The sequence below is a fragment of the Triticum aestivum genome, chromosome 3B (genome assembly GCF_018294505.1).
Source record: "Triticum aestivum cultivar Chinese Spring chromosome 3B, IWGSC CS RefSeq v2.1, whole genome shotgun sequence".
In the NCBI taxonomy this organism is placed as follows: domain Eukaryota; kingdom Viridiplantae; phylum Streptophyta; class Magnoliopsida; order Poales; family Poaceae; genus Triticum; species Triticum aestivum.
This window is the reverse complement of record NC_057801.1, coordinates 834,668,061-834,685,837: the sequence shown is the minus strand read 5'-3', so window position 1 is coordinate 834,685,837 and position 17,777 is coordinate 834,668,061. Positions and strand designations below refer to the sequence as shown.

The 17,777-nt window shown below is 44.8% G+C and overlaps 1 protein-coding gene across 1 annotated transcript; it reads right to left on the bottom strand.

The window, feature by feature from the left end:
- Positions 1–16,548: 16,548 nt before the first annotated feature.
- LOC123066962 (uncharacterized) lies at positions 16,549–17,296 on the bottom strand. Its single transcript, XM_044489933.1, has 2 exons — positions 17,144–17,296; positions 16,549–17,002 (listed from the first exon to the last, which is right to left on the bottom strand). The coding sequence occupies exons 1-2, from the start codon at positions 17,158–17,160 to the stop codon at positions 16,627–16,629; spliced, it is 393 nt and encodes a 130-aa protein (XP_044345868.1). The 5' UTR covers positions 17,161–17,296; the 3' UTR covers positions 16,549–16,626.
- Between the last annotated feature and the right edge of the window lie 481 nt (positions 17,297–17,777).

Sequence of the window (17,777 nt, the reverse complement as noted above, 5' to 3'; positions counted from 1 at the left end):
CCATAAATTCCGACCACCCTTGGTAAAATAATATATCAATTCGGTAGCAAAATCCTTCGCCAGGATAAACTTTCTGGAATGGAAAAAAGGGCTAGGACTTAAGGAGTACAAGACTGAAAGAATCCCAACTACTACCTCCGTCCTGGTTTATAGGTCCCCTTTGTAGTTTGTGTCAAATTTTGACTAAAGATTTAACTAACAAAATGTTAATGCATGTCAAGAAAAATTATCTCATTGGATTCGTATTTGAACGTAGTTTTTAAAAATATAATGTTTGGTGACATGCGCGAACATTTTGTTAGTTTAATCTATGGTCAAATTTTGGCACGAAATACAATGGGGACCAATAAACCCGGACGGAGGTAGTGGTACATAATAGCCTTTCCGAGCGGTCACAGATAGCCCATCCAACGGCGATCGTCGGTGACGTTGGCCATGAATTGGTACTGCATTTTCGAGGTCTCGGATAGCCACCTTACCAATGTGGTTTCCCATAAGAGAACCTTCTTCTTCGGTATAGACCGTCTGCGATGGGTTTGTATGAGTGGATGTCTCCGAAGGGGGCATAGTGCCATGGATAAGGGTTGACTAGCCTGGCCTAGCCATGCAACACTTCTTTTGCCAAAATTTAGCTCAAATATGCTTGAAAATGAGCATAAGCAATTGCTATTTTCCCCTCAGCGGTGGTAAAAGATTTTGCCTCATATTGTTGGGGAACGTTGCAGAAAATAAAAATTTTCCTACGGTTTCACCAAGATCCATCTATGAGTTCATCTAAGCAACGAGTGAAAGGAGAGATGCATCTACATACCACTTTGTAGATCGCGAGCGGAAGCGTTCAAAAGAACGGAGTTGAAGTAATCGTTCTCGTCGTGATCCTATCACCGGAGATCCTAGCGCCAAACGGACGGCACCTCCGCGTTCAACACACGTACGGTCAGCGTGACGTCTCCTCCGTCTTGATCCAGCAAGGGGGAAGGAGAGGTTGATGATGATCCAGCAGCACGACGGCGTGGTGGTGGATGCAGCAGAACTCCGGCAGGGCTTCGCCAAGCTGCTGCGGGAGGAGGACGAGGTGTAGCAGGGGGAGGGAGGCGCCAAGACTTGGGTGCAGCTGCCCTCTCCCCTGCCCTCCTTTATATAGGCCCCCAAGGGGGGGCGCCGGAGATGCAATCTCCCAAGAGGGTGGCGGCCAGGGGGGGGGTGGAGTGCCCCCCAAGGCAAGTGGTGCGCCCCCCCACCTAGGATTTCCAACCCTAGGCGCAGGGGGGCCCAAGGGGGGGGGGGACGCACCAGCCCACTAGGGGATTGTTCCCCTCCCACTTCAGCCCACGGGGCCCTCCAGGATAGGTGGCCCCACCCGGTGGACCCCCGGGACCCTTCCGGTGGTCCCGGTACAATACCGGGTGACCCCGAAACTTTTCCGATGGCCGAAACAGCACTTTCTATATATAATTCTTTACCTCCGGACCATTCCGAAACTCCTCGTGACGTCCGGGATCTCATCCGGGACTCCGAACAACATTCGGTTTGCTACATACTCATATTCATACAACCCTAGCGTCACCGAACCTTAAGTGTGTAGACCCTACGGGTTCGGGAGACGTGTAGACATGACCGAGACGGCTCTCCGGTCAATAACCAACAACGGGATCTGGATACCCATGTTGGCTCCCACATACTCCTCGATGATCTCATCGGATGAACCACGATGTCGAGGATTCAAGCAACCCAGTATACTATTCCCTTTGTTAGACGGTATGTTACTTGCCCGAGACTCGATCGTCGGTATACCAATACCTCGTTCAGTCTCGTTACCGGCAAGTCACTTTACTCGTACCGTAATGCATGATCCCGTGACCAGACACTTGGTCACTTTGAGCTCATTATGATGATGCACTACTGAGTGGGCCCAGTGATACCTCTCCGTAATACGGAGTGACAAATCCCAGTCTCGATCCGTGTCAACCCAACAGACACTTTCGGAGATACCTGTAATGCACCTTTATAGTCACCCAGTTACGTTGTGACGTTTGGTACACCCAAAGCACTCCTACGGTATCCATGAGTTACACGATCTCATGGTTTAAGGAAGAGATACTTGACACTGGAAAAGCTCTAGCAAAACGAACTACACGATCTTATGCTATGCTTAGGATTGGGTCTTGTCCATCACATCATTGATGTGATCTCGTTGTCAATGACATCTAATGTCCATAGTCAGGAAACCATGACTATCTGTTGACCAACGAGCTAGTCAACTAGAGGCTTACTAGGGACGTATTGTGGTCTATGTATTCACACGTGTATTACGATTTCCGGATAATACAATTATAGCATGAATAAAAGACAATTATCATGAATAAGGAAATATAATAATAATCCTTTTATTATTGCCTCTAGGGCATATTTCCAACAGTCTCCCACTTGCACTAGAGTCAATAATCTAGTTACATTGTGATGAATCGAACACCCATAGAGTTCTGGTGTTGATCATGTTTTGCTCGCGAGAGAGGTTTAGTCAACGGATCTGCGATATTCAGATCCGTATGTACTTTGCAAATATCTATGTCTCCATCTTGAACATTTTCACGGATGGAGTTGAAACGATGCTTGATGTGCCTGGTCTTCTTGTGAAACCTGAGCTCCTTGGCAAGGGCAATAGCTCCAGTGTTGTCATAGAAGAGTTTGATCGGCTCCGACGCATTGGGTATGACTCCTAGGTCGGTGATGAACTCCTTCACCCAAATAGCTTCATGCGCTGCCTCAGAGGTTGCCATGTACTCCGCTTCACATGTAGATCCCGCCACGACGCTCTGCTTGCAGCTACACCAGCTTACTGCTCCACCATTCAACATATACACGTATCCGGTTTGTGACTTAGAGTCATCCAGATCTGTGTCGAAGCTAGCGTCGACGTAACCCTTTACGACGAGCTCTTCGTCACCTCCATAAACGAGAAACATGTCCTTTGTCCTTTTCAGGTACTTCAGGATATTCTTGACCGCTCTCCAGTGTTCCTTGCCGGGATTACTTTGGTACCTTCCTACCAAACTTACGGCAAGGTTTACATCAGGTCTGGTACACAACATGGCATACATAATAGATCCTATGGCTGAGGCATAGGGGATGGCACTCATCTCTTCTTTATCTTTTGCCGTGGTCGGGCATTGAGTCGAGCTCAATCTCACACCTTGCAGCACAGGCAAGAACCCTTTCTTGGACTGATCCATTTTGAACTTCTTCAAAATCTTATCAAGGTATGTGCTTTGTGAAAGACCTATGAGGCGTCTCGATCTATCCCTATAGATCTTGATGCCTAATATGTAAGCAGCTTCTCCAAGGTCCTTCATTGAAAAACACTTATTCAAGTATGCCTTAATGTTGTCCAAAAGTTCTATATCATTTCCTATCAAAAGTATGTCATCTATATATAATATGAGAAATGCTACAGAGCTCGCACTCACTTTCTTGTAAACGCAGGCTTCTCCATAAGTCTGCATAAACCCAAACGCTTTGATCATCTCATCAAAGCGAATGTTCCAACTTCGAGATGCTTGCACCAGCCCATAAATGGATCGCTGGAGCTTGCATACTTTGTTAGCATTCTTAGGATCGACAAAACCCTCCGGCTGCATCATATACAGTTCTTCCTTAAGATGCCCGTTAAGGAATGCCGTTTTGACGTCCATCTGCCATATCTCATAATCATAGTATGCGACAATTGCTAACATGATTCGGACGGACTTCAGCTTCGCTACGGGAGAGAAAGTCTCATCGTAGTCAACCCCTTGAACTTGTCGATAATCCTTAGCGACAAGTCGAGCTTTATAGATGGTAATATTGCCATCCGCGTCCGTCTTCTTCTTAAAAATCCATTTGTTTTCTATCGCTTGCCGATCATCGGGCAAGTCTGTCAAAGTCCATACTTTGTTTTCATACATAGATTCTATCTCGAATTGCATGGCTTCAAGCCATTTGTTGGAATCTAGGCCCGCCATCGCTTCTTTATAGTTCAAAGGTTCACCGTTATCTAACAACATGATTTCCAGGACAGGGTTGCCATACCACTCTGGTGTGGAACGTGTCCTTGTGGACCTACGAGGTTCAGTAGCAACTTGATCCGAAGTACCTTGATCATAATCATTAATTTCCTCTCCAGTTGGTGTAGGCACCACAGGAACATTTTCCTGAGCTGCACTACTTTCCGGTTCAAGAGGTAGTACTTCATCGAGTTCTACTTTCCTCCCACTTACTTCTTTCGAGAGAAACTCTTTTTCCAGAAAGGATCCGTTCTTGGCAACAAAGGTCTTGCCCTCGGATCTTAAGTAGAAGGTATACCCAATGGTTTCCTTAGGGTATCCTATGAAGACGCATTTTTCTGACTTGGGTTCGAGCTTTTCAGGTTGTAATTTCTTGACATAAGCATCGCATCCCCAAACTTTTAGAAACGACAGTTTAGGTTTCTTCCCAAACCATAATTCATACGGTGTCGTCTCAACGGATTTAGACGGTGCCCTATTTAAAGTGAATGTAGCTGTCTCTAGAGCGTATCCCCAAAATGATAGTGGTAAATCGGTAAGAGACATCATAGACCGCACCATATCTAATAGAGTGCGATTACGACGTTCGGACACACCGTTACGCTGAGGTGTTCCAGGCGGCGTGAGTTGTGAAACGATTCCACATTTCCTTAAGTGTGTACCAAATTCGTGACTTAAATATTCTCCTCCACGATCTGATCGTAGGAACTTTATCTTTCGGTCACGTTAATTCTCTACCTCATTCTGAAATTCCTTAAACTTTTCAAAGGTCTCAGACTTGTGATTCATCAAGTAAACATACCCATATCTACTCAAGTCATCAGTGAGAGTGAGAACATAACGATATCCTCCGCGAGCCTCAACGCTCATTGGACCGCACACATTGGTATGTATGGTTTCCAATAAGTTGGTTGCTCGCTCCATTGTTTCGAGAACGGAGTCTTGGTCATTTTGCCCATGAGGCATGGTTCGCATGTGTCAAATGATTCATAATCGAGAGACTCTAAAAGTCCATCAGTATGGAGCTTCTTCATGCGCTTGACACCAATGTGACCAAGGCAGCAGTGCCACAAGTATGTGGGACTATCGTTATCAACTTTACATCTTTTGGTATTCACACTATGAATATGTGTAACATTACGTTCGAGATTCATTAAGAATAAACCATTGACCATCGGGGCATGACCATAAAACATATCTCTCATATAAATAGAACAACCATTATTCTCGGATTTAAATGAGTAGCCATCTCGTATTAAACGAGATCCAGATACAATGTTCATGCTCAAACTTGGCACTAAATAACAATTATTGAGGTTTATAACTAATCCCGTGGGTAAATGTAGAGGTAGCGTGCCGACGGCGATCACATCGACCTTGGAACCATTCCCGACACGCATCGTCATCTCGTCCTTCGCCAGTCTTCGCTTATTCCGCAGCTCCTGCTGTGAGTTACAAATATGAGCAACGGCACCGGTATCAAATACCCAGGAGTTACTACGAGTACTGGTAAGGTACACATCAATTACATGTATATCAAATATACCTTTAGTGTTGCCGGCCTTCTTGTCCGCTAAGTATTTGGGGCAGTTCCGCTTCCAGTGACCCTTCCCCTTGCAATAAAAGCACTCAGTCTCAGGCTTGGGTCCATTTTTTGACTTCTTCCCGGCAGCTGGCTTACCGGGCGCGGCAACATCTTTGCCGTCCTTCTTGAAGTTCTTCTTACCCTTGCCCTTTTTAAACTTAGTGGTCTTATTGACCATCAACACTTGATGTTCTTTCTTGATTTCAACCTCTGCTGACTTCAGCATGGAAAATACTTCAGGAATGGTCTTCACTATCCCCTGCATATTGTAGTTCAACACAAAGCTCTTGTAGCTTGGTGGGAGCGACTGAAGGATTCTGTTAATGACCGCCTCGTCCGGGAGGTTGATCTCCAGCTGGGACAGGCGGTTGTGCAACCCAGACATTTTGAGTATGTGCTCACTGACATAACTGTTTTCCTCCATCTTACAACTATAGAACTTGTCGGAGACTTCATATCTCTCGACCCGGGCATGAGCTTGGAAAACCATTTTCAGCTCGTCAAACATCTCATATGCTCCGTGTTTCTCAAAACGCTTTTGGAGCCTCGGTTCTAAGCTGTAAAGCATGCCGCACTGAACGAGGGAGTAATCATCAACACGTGACTGCCAAACGTTCATAACATCTTGGTTCTCTGGGATGGGTGCTTCACCTGGCGGTTCATCTAGGACATATGCTTTCTTGGCTGCTATGAGGATGATCCTCAGGTTCCGGACCCAGTCCGAATAGTTGCTGCCATCATCTTTCAGCTTGGTTTTCTCTAGGAACGCGTTGAAGTTCATGTTGACATGAGCGTTGGCCATTTGATCTACAAGACATATTTTGCAAAAGTTTTAGACTAAGTTCATGATAATTAAGTTCATCTAATCAAATTATTTAATGAACTCCCACTCAGATTGACATCCCTCTACTCATCTAAGTGTTACACGATCCGAGTCGACTAGGCCGTGTCCGATCATCACGTGAGACGGACTAGTCATCATCGGTGAACATCTCCATGTTGATCGTATCTTCCATACGACTCATGTTCGACCTTTCAGTCTCTTGTGTTCCGAGGCCATGTCTGTACATGCTAGGCTCGTCAAGTTAACCCTAAGTGTTCAGCATGTGGAAATCTGTCTTACACCCGTTGTATGTGAATGTAAGGATCTATCACACCCGATCATCACGTGGTGCTTCGAAACGACGAACTTTAGCAACGGTGCACAGTTAGGGGGAACACTTTCTTGAAATTATTATAAGGGATCATCTTATTTACTACCGCCGTTCTAAGTAAACAAGATGCATAAAACATAATAAACATCACATGCAATTATATAGTAGTGACATGATATGGCCAATATCATATAGCTCCTACGATCTCCATCTTCGGGGCTCGATGATCATCTTCGTCACCGGCATGACACCATGATCTCCATCATCATGATCTTCATCATTGTGTCTTCATGAAGTTGTCACGCCAACGACTACTTCTACTTCTACGGCTAACGCGTTTAGCAATAAAGTAAAGTAATTTACATGGCGTTCTTCAATGACACGCAGGTCATACAAAAAATAAAGACAACTCCTATGGCTCCTGCCGGTTGTCATACTCATTGACATGCAAGTCGTGATTCCTATTACAAGAACATGATCTCATACATCACAATATATCATTCATCATTCATCACAACTTCTGGCCATATCACATCACATGACAATTGCTGCAAAAACAAGTTAGACATCCTCTAATTGTTGTTGCATCTTTTACGTGGCTGCAATTGGGTTCTATAAAGAACGTTTTCTTACCTACGAATAATCACAACGTGATTTTGTCAACTTCTATTTACCCTTCATAAGGACCCTTTTCATCGAATCCGCTCCAACTAAAGTAGGAGAGATAGACACCCGCTAGCCACCTTATGCAACTAGTGCATGTCAGTCGGTGGAACCTGTCTCACGTAAGCGTACATATAAGGTCGGTCCGGGCCGCTTCATCCCACAATACCGCTGAAGCAAGAAAAGACTAGTAGCGGCAAGCAAGTTGACAAGATCTACGCCCACAATAAAATTGTGTTCTACTCGTGCAATAGAGAACTACGCATAAACCTGGCTCATGATGCCACTGTTGGGGAACGTTGCAGAAAATAAATTTTTCCTATGGTTTCACCAAGATCCATCTATGAGTTCATTAAGCAACGAGTGAAAGGAGAGATGCATCTACATACCACTTCGTAGATCGCGAGCGGAAGTGTTCAAAAGAACGGGGTTGAAGTAGTTGTTCTCATCATGATCCTATCACCGGAGATCCTAGCGCATGAGCTACTAGTCGACCCGGGCATTTGGAGCCTCGGTTGAGAAACGACTACTTCTTAAAACGCTTTTGAGTATGTGCTCACTGACATAACTGTTTTCCTCCATCTTACAACTATAGAACTTGTCGGAGACTTCATATCTCTCGACCCGGGCATAATCTTGGAAAACCATTTTCAGCTCCTCAAACATCTCATATGCTCCGTGTTTCTCAAAACGCTTTTGGAGCCTCGGTTCTAAGCTGTAAAGCATGCCGCACTGAACGAGGGAGTAATCATCAACATGTGACTGCCAAACGTTCATAACATCTTGGTTCTCTGGGATGGGTGCTTCACCTAGCGGTTCATCTAGGACATATGCTTTCTTGGCTGCTATGAGGATGATCCTCAGGTTCCGGACCCAGTCCGAATAGTTGCTGCCATCATCTTTCAGCTTGGTTTTCTCTAGGAACGCGTTGAAGTTCATGTTGACATGAGCGTTGGTCATTTGATCTACAAGACATATTTTGCAAAAGTTTTAGACTAAGTTCATGATAATTAAGTTCATCTAATCAAATTATTTAATGAACTCCCACTCAGATTGACATCCCTCTACTCATCTAAGTGTTACACGATCCGAGTCGACTAGGCCGTGTCCGATCATCACGTGAGACGGACTAGTCATCATCGGTGAACATCTCCATGTTGATCGTATCTTCCATACGACTCATGTTCGACCTTTCAGTCTCTTGTGTTCCGAGGCCATGTCTGTACATGCTAGGCTCGTCAAGTTAACCCTAAGTGTTCAGCATGTGGAAATCTGTCTTACACCCGTTGTATGTGAATGTAAGGATCTATCACACCCGATCATCACGTGGTGCTTCGAAACGACGAACTTTAGCAACGGTGCACAGTTAGGGGGAACACTTTCTTGAAATTATTATAAGGGATCATCTTATTTACTACCGCCGTTCTAAATAAACAAGATGCATAAAACATAATAAACATCACATGCAATTATATAGCAGTGACATGATATGGCCAATATCATATAGCTCCTACGATCTCCATCTTCGGGGCTCGATGATCATCTTCGTCACCGGCATGACACCATGATCTCCATCATCATGATCTTCATCATTGTGTCTTCATGAAGTTGTCACGCCAACGACTACTTCTACTTCTACGGCTAACGCGTTTAGCAATAAAGTAAAGTAATTTACATGGCGTTCTTCAATGACACGCAGGTCATACAAAAAATAAAGACAACTCCTATGGCTCCTGCCGGTTGTCATACTCATTGACATGCAAGTCGTGATTCCTATTACAAGAACATGATCTCATACATCACAATATATCATTCATCATTCATCACAACTTCTGGCCATATCACGTCACATGACAATTGCTGCAAAAACAAGTTAGACGTCCTCTAATTGTTGTTGCATCTTTTACGTGGCTGCAATTGGGTTCTATAAAGAACGTTTTCTTACCTATGAATAATCACAGCGTGATTTTGTCAACTTCTATTTACCCTTCATAAGGACCCTTTTCATCGAATCCGCTCCAACTAAAGTAGGAGAGACAGACACCCGCTAGCCACCTTATGCAACTAGTGCATGTCAGTCGGTGGAACCTGTCTCACGTAAGCGTACATATAAGGTCGGTCCGGGCCGCTTCATCCCACAATACCGCTGAAGCAAGAAAAGACTAGTAGCGGCAAGCAAGTTGACAAGATCTACGCCCACAATAAAATTGTGTTCTACTCGTGCAATAGAGAACTATGCATAAACCTGGCTCATGATGCCACTGTTGGGGAACGTTGCAGAAAATAAATTTTTCCTATGGTTTCACCAAGATCCATCTATGAGTTCATTAAGCAACGAGTGAAAGGAGAGATGCATCTACATACCACTTCGTAGATCGCGAGCGGAAGTGTTCAAAAGAACGGGGTTGAAGTAGTCGTTCTTGTCATGATCCTATCACCGGAGATCCTAGCGCCGAATGGACGGCACCTCCGCGTTCAACACACGTATGGTCAGCGTGACGTCTTCTCCGTCTTGATCCAGCAAGGGGGAAGAAGAGATTGATGATGATCCAGCAGCACGACGGTGTGGTGGTGGATGCAGCAGAATTCCGGCAGGGCTTCGCCAAGCTGCTGCGGGAGGAGGACGAGGTGTAGCAGGGGGAGGGAGGCACCAAGACTTGGGTGCAGCTGCCCTCCCTCCTGCCCTCCTTTATATAGGCCCCCAAGGGGGGGCGCCGTCCCTGGGAGATGCAATCTCCCAAGGGGGCAGCGGCCAGGGGGGGTGGAGTGCCCCCCAAGGCAAGTGGTGCGCCCCCCCCCCACCTAGGGTTTCCAACCCTAGGCGCAGGGGGGGGCCCAAGGGGGGGGGGGGGCGCACCAGCCCACTAGGGGCTGGTTCCCCTCCCACTTCAGCCCACGGGGCCCTTCGGGATAGGTGGCCCCACCCGGTGGACCCTCGGAACCCTTCCGGTGGTCCCGGTACAATACCGGGTGACCCCGAAACTTTCCCGATGGCCGAAACAGCACTTTCTATATATAATTCTTTACCTCCGGACCATTCCGAAACTCCTCGTGACGTCCGGGATCTCATCCGGGACTCCGAACAACATTCGATTTGCTGCATACTCATATTCATACAACCCTAGCGTCACCGAACCTTAAGTGTGTAGACCCTACGGGTTCGGGAGACATGTAGACATGACCGAGACGGCTCTTCGGTCAATAACCAACAGCGGGATCTGGATACCCATGTTGGCTCCCACATACTCCTCGATGATCTCATCGGATGAACCACGATGTCGAGGATTCAAGCAACCCCGTATACTATTCCCTTTGTCAGACGGTATGTTACTTGCCCGAGACTCAATCGTCGGTATCCTAATACCTCGTTCAGTCTCGTTACCGGCAAGTCACTTTACTCGTACCGTAATGCATGATCCCGTGACCAGACACTTGGTCACTTTGAGCTCATTATGATGATGCACTACTGAGTGGGCCCAGTGATACCTCTCCGTAATACGGAGTGACAAATCCCAGTCTCGATCCGTGTCAACCCAACAGACACTTTCGGAGATACCTGTAATGCACCTTTATAGTCACCCAGTTACGTTGTGACATTTGGTACACCCAAAGCACTCCTACGGTATCCGGGAGTTACACGATCTCATGGTCTAAGGAAGAGATACTTGATACTGGAAAAGCTCTAGCAAAACGAACTACACGATCTTATGCTATGCTTAGGATTGGGTCTTGTCCATCACATCATTCTCCTAATGATGTGATCCCGTTGTCAATGACATCTAATGTCCATAGTCAGGAAACCATGACTATCTGTTGACCAACGAGCTAGTCAACTAGAGGCTTACTAGGGACGTATTGTGGTCTATGTATTCACACGTGTATTACGATTTCCGGATAATACAATTATAGCATGAATAAAAGACAATTGTCATGAACAAGGAAATATAATAATAATCCTTTTATTATTGCCTCTAGGGCATATTTCCAACACATATCACTTATCACTAATAATTAACGGAAATGTTAACGCCCACACGTGTGGGCGTTTGCACATCGCCCACACGCCTCCATCATCGCTCATTTTGCCACGTATGAATAGATGACATCAGCAGATTTTTTTTTGGTTTTCGGCTTAAAAATGTTGTATCTCCTAAATAAAAAAGCGAACTAAAAATACGTTTTCACCATTAAATCCGTCTCGACGAGATCTTTAAAACTAGACCCCATGTTGATATGTTTCGACGATTTTTTTTGCCAGAAGTTGCCACGATGTTTACACTGCAGTTGCCATATGGCTTAAACTAAAGTTGCCATGTGACAATTTTAGTTTGTAGATCATGACAATTTTAGTATTTTGATGATGGCAACTCCAGTACTTTGACCATGAAAATTATTTTTTGTATGAACCATGGCAATTTTACGTGCATGTATCATGACAATTTTAGTTTATGGTTCATGGCAAGTCTAGTTTTTTAATTCCCCGTTTTATAAATGTCAAAATTTATTTTTAAATGTAGAAGAAAATAGCTGAAACATATCATGGCAATTCATATGCAATAGACATGGCAACTTTTAATCTAATTTTTTTTTCATCAAAACATATCAACATGGGATCTAGTTTCAAAGATCTCATCGCGAGGGATTTAATGGTGAAAACGGATTTTCAATCGGATTTTTCGTTTAAGAGATAAAACATTTTAAAAACTAAAAATCCAAAAAGATTCATGCATGCATGCATGCGATGACGTGGCAATCTGTTTACATTAGAGACGTGTGGTGCGTCTCCCTTCCTGTCACACGTGTGTCAGTTAGCGCGACCCATAATTAATAAAGAGGAGAGGAGAGGAGAGATCGATTGAGGAGTTTAATTATGGAAGCGCGTACGGGACTGGATCTGCAACAACCTGGCGACTAATCTGCAGTAAATCCCATCTGCAGTAACCGCGCCAGTTTTTTTAGGGTTTTCTTTTGGAGGCGCTGCTCGATCGCATCCGTCCATCACAGAGATAGCGAGCGCAGAGATGATGACGTGGCTCACACCACGCGCGCGATGGGCATCGTACGTGCAACACGTATTGCAGCAGTAGATGCTCAAAACACATAATGAGAGTTGCCCGCCCATGGTAAGATGGCCTTTGTCGGTCTTGGCAGTTACAAGCAACTATCAACAAGCCATGGCGAAGATAGTTGCGACAGAAGAGGCAAGATGGTTGAAGCCAGACCCAAAGGTCACCAAACTTAATGTGGACGCGGCCTTTTTTGTGGAGCAAGGAGTTGGAGCTACGGAACGCGATATTTTCCTTGCAGCTCAATGTATGTTTATCCCATATGCAGCGGATGCAATGACATCAGAGGCAATTGCGATGAGAGACGGACTGAACTTGGCAAATAGCCTAGGGTTCCAGCGAGTTGAAGCGGAATCCGACTCTCTAACAGTGATCAACTGCTGCTCCGGTCAGAGTATTTGGTGGGACATGGCGGCAGTGATATTCGTGGAATGTGTGGACGTCTCTATCTTGATTGGGAAGGTCAACTTTAAGCATTGTTTTCGATCGGCAAATCAAGCGGCGCATGTGCTAGCTAATTTTAGTTATTGTAATAAACTTTCTTCTAGTTGGACCGATGAGCCTCCAGATTGTCTGGTGAACAAGCTCGTAGACGATGTATCTTTATGCATTAATCAATAAAGCTAGTCATGATGGCCTTCCTTAAAAAAATACTAAAAAAACATGTACTGTAAGTAGAGAAGGAAACAAACAAAGTCGGAGGATCGGAGCAAATCTGCCTACGCTTGCGAAACAAAATTTATGGATACCGCGGCGGCATTCCTCACCGCCGGAAAGCCACCGCCGACTGAGGGGGTGTTTGTTTCCAGGGACTTTTTGGTGCAGGGACTAGAAAAAGTCCCTAACAAACCAAACAGGGTGGGACTTTTTTGGGACTTTTTGCTAAAAGTCCTTAGAAGCACCTCCTTGAGAGTCTTTTTCAAAAAGTCCCAGGAACTAGAAAAAGTCCTAGGCCTAGAGAAACAAACACCACATGAATCCAACGGTTTCAAATTCAACTTTTGTTTTCAAAAATTGGTGCGGAAATTGTCTGCTTACCACGGTATCCATAAATTCCGACCACCCTTGGTAAAATAATATATCAATTCGGTAGCAAAATCCTTCGCCAGGATAAACTTTCTGGAATGGAAAAAAGGGCTAGGACTTAAGGAGTACAAGACTGAAAGAATCCCAACTACTACCTCCGTCCTGGTTTATAGGTCTCCTTTGTAGTTTGTCTCAAATTTTGACTAAAGATTTAACTGACAAAATGTTAATGCATGTCAAGAAAAATTATCTCATTGGATTCGTATTTGAACATAGTTTTCAAAAATATAATGTTTGGTGACATGCGTGAACATTTTATTAGTTTAATCTATAGTCAAAATTTGGCACGAAATACAATGGAGACCAATAAACCCGGGCGGAGGTAGTAGTACATAATAGCCTTTCCGAGGCGGTCACAGATAGCCCATCCAACGGCGATCGTCGGTGACGTTGGCCATGAATTGGTACTGCATTTTCGAGGTCTCGGATAGCCACCTTACCAATGTGGTTTCCCATAAGAGAACCTTCTTCGGTATAGACCGTCTGCGATGGGTTTGTATGAGTGGATGTCTCCGAAGGGGGCATAGTGCCATGGATAAGGGTTGACTAGCCTGGCCTAGCCATGCAACACTTCTTTTGCCAAAATTTAGCTCAAATATGCTTGAAAATGAGCATAAGCAATTGCTATTTTCCCCTGAGCGGTGGTAAAAGATTTGCCTCATATCACTTATCACTAATAATTAACGAAAATGTTAACGCCCACACGTGTGGGCGTTTGCACATCGCCCACACGCCTCCATCATCACTCATTTTGCCACGTATGAATAGATGACATTAGTAGATTTTTTTTTGCTTTTCGGCTTAAAAATGTTGTATCTCCTAAATAAAAAAGCGAATTAAAAATCCGTTTTCACCATTAAATCCGTCTCGACGAGATCTTCAAAACTAGACCCCATGTTGATATGTTTCGACGAATTTTTTTTTACCAGAAGTTGCCACGATGTTTACACTGCAGTTGCCATAGGGCTTAAACTAAAGTTGCCATGTGGCAATTTTAGTTTGTAGATCATGACAATTTTAGTATTTTGATGATGGCAACTCCAGTACTTTGACCATAAAAATTATTTTTTGTATGAACCATGGCAATTTTACGTGCATGTATCATGGCAATTTTCAGGGCCGGCCCTGTATTTCTGGAGGCCCTAGGCGAACTCGACGACACGGGCCCCTATGTCCTAAGTCCTAAGACAATATATATGTATGCGTGTGTTATATATATAACTTATTGAAAGTAATTTTCAATCACACATCTTTAGTTTAAAATATGACTATAATAATTCAAATGACTCCATCGAGAACAACAATAACCAAATTCGAACCGACTCCATAAAAAACAATGGCACTAAAAAGATCGCAAAATGAAACTAACATGACTTGATTACCTCAAATAAGAACGAAATTAGACTGACAATTTTTCCTCCTTTTTTCAGCACCCGACAATTGCTTCTTCTTAGGTAACATGGCAGGCTAATGTCCTAAAATCATGAAGAAAAGATCAAAAGAGCATACAAAGAATTAGGAATTTATAGATCGGATGATTGGAACCCTAGTCATGTTACATAGAATGACAAAAAATTGATAGATTGGATTAGAATACGTACATACTAAATAATGAATAAATAAACTACTGAGATTGTCAAATTGAGGTTTGAGGATGGACAGGAACATGGATGCGTACTTCTTGACTTCTAGTCGGATGCGTACTTGACTACTTGTATAGGTATTGCCGTATTGCCACGATGCCGGATGCCGGATGCCGGATGGCCGGGCTGCCGCATGCCTGCCGGACTGCTGTGTGGCGGCGACGGCGAGCCGGCGACGCGACAAGGGCCAAGGGGCAAGGCGCCGAGCGAGCGATAAGGCCGACGGGCGAGCGAGGGCCACGAACCTACGAAGGAAACGTCGGAACGAGCGTGAGTCACGGCGCCGCTTCGCCTTCGCGTATCCATCAGCGATCACTAGCTAGCTATATCTGGGCCGCCTAGCCCATCCTATTTCTTTTCTTTAACTTTTTTGTAATTTTTTACTTGCTTTTTGCTGGGCTATAGTATATGTATATACTCCATCATGTGCCCCCTCCTCGCCTGGGCCCTGGGCCGTCGCCCCGTCGCCCATGCCCCAGGGCCGGCCCTGGCAATTTTAGTTTATGGTTCATGGCAAGTCTAGTTTCTTAATTCCCCGTTTTATAAATGTCAAAATTTATTTTTAAATGTAGAAGAAAATAGCTGAAACATATCATGGCAATTTATATGCAATAGACATGACAACTTTTAATCCAATTTTTTTTTCATCAAAACATATCAACATGGGATCTAGTTTCAAAGATCTCATCGCGAGAGATTTAATGGTGAAAACGGATTTTCAATCGGATTTTTCGTTTAAGAGATAAAACATTTTAAAAACTGAAAATCCAAAAAAATTTCTGAATGCATGCATGCGATGACGTGGCAATCTGTTTACATTAGAGATGTGTGGTGCGTCTCCCTTCCTGCCACACGTGTGTCAGTTAACGCGACTCATAATTAATAAAGAAGAATATGGACCCCTGGATATGTCCATCCGGGCCTCATATCACTAATTAATAAAGAAGAAATAATTGCCGAGTGCGCACCCCTTGCTGGCTACAAACACAAGCAACAAACACATCAACTGCAAGAAGGTTGCATTGCTCCATGCCAAATAGTCGGCCACGAGACACAGTAATGAAATAGCTCCGACTTTGATGATGATTGACCAACTTACTCCTTGTGACGGGCTCATTCAGAACTCATGGTAGCAATGACACATTCATTCATGACAGCTTTGATATATCATTCACAGCAATCACACATTATCATAAGTCAGAGCATTTCATCGCATATTTCATCACTTCAATCACTGAAAATAGTTCAAATCCACAGCTAGTAAATTTGAATAAATCGGCCGGTAGCTAATACAATTAACTACAAAGATGATAATAACAGATCAATTCACACTGGATCCAACTAATGGGGACAATAAAGTAAGCAAAGGATGGATGAAAATACACCTCAATTAGAAACCCTAAACCACGAGGAGACAGTGTAGCCTCGCAAGGCCAGACCGGCCAAAGCGGCGGCCCCGACAGCGAGCAGCAAGGCGCCGGTGATGACCAGGAGGGCGACGTCTTGCCCCGCCAGGCCGCCGGCCTGGAGGTAGGAGCCACCCAGGAAGAAGCAGCCTACCATTATGCACGAGATGCCGATGAGAATGGTGCCAACGACGTCGATCGTGAGCGGCCCATCAGAGTCCACGCCGCCGCCGGATTCCGGCTTCTCGCCGCGGCCTCCACGCTTGCCTTGGCCGTCCTCGAGATCCACGTACTCGTACTCCCCCGCCGCCGATTCTTCGACCTCCTCGGGTTGCTTCGACCGATAGTAGCTGCACCTGCAAAGAAGAAGAAAAAGCTTGGATTGGATCCATATGCATGGCGAAGCTTTGAAGCTTGAAGCTTCATGGATGACTCGATTGATCTGTTTTTTTTTTTCTGGGGCGGAAGATTGTTTCGATGGATCAATCGATCTGTACCTGAAAATCTTCGTCATCGAAAAGGGTCGCTGAGATCTTGCGATACGGCTAGACGCAAATTAATCAAGTTGTTGCGTACGTACGTAGTACTCCGTGTTAAGTAACACGAGAGAAATAGGGATCGGAGCCTGTTGCGTTCCGCAACCTATACGTAGAGAGGAGTTTGGTCATTATATATCCGACTTGTGTTGTTATCCGTTTCAGTTTAGAGTTCTGGCGCCCTATATATGCATGCATGCATGCATCTGTCCATCAAGTTTTTTTCTTCCGAAAAGATAGGAGTAATGTCCCATCACGTACACAGCCAGGTACTCATACATGCCTCCCTGCAACCGACCCCGCCTCCCTTCCCACGGCTCGTCTTCTTTCCCTCAGTGCTGCTAGAGGTGGTAGGGGGCTAAGTTCCGACACTGGTCGATGAAGGCGATGTCAGAAAGATCTCTGCTCTGGTAGTCTTCAGCGGGCGAGGCGAGATATGACCTTCAGATCCGACGTCAACAACGATTATGTTTTGCTAACCAATTCAGCCGTTACAAACGAGGGCATCAAAGCATGTGGACCGTGCAGTACTGCCACTCTGCCAGAGTGTTCGAAACTGAGATTTTAGCAGTGTAACCTTCCTCTCTCATCAATA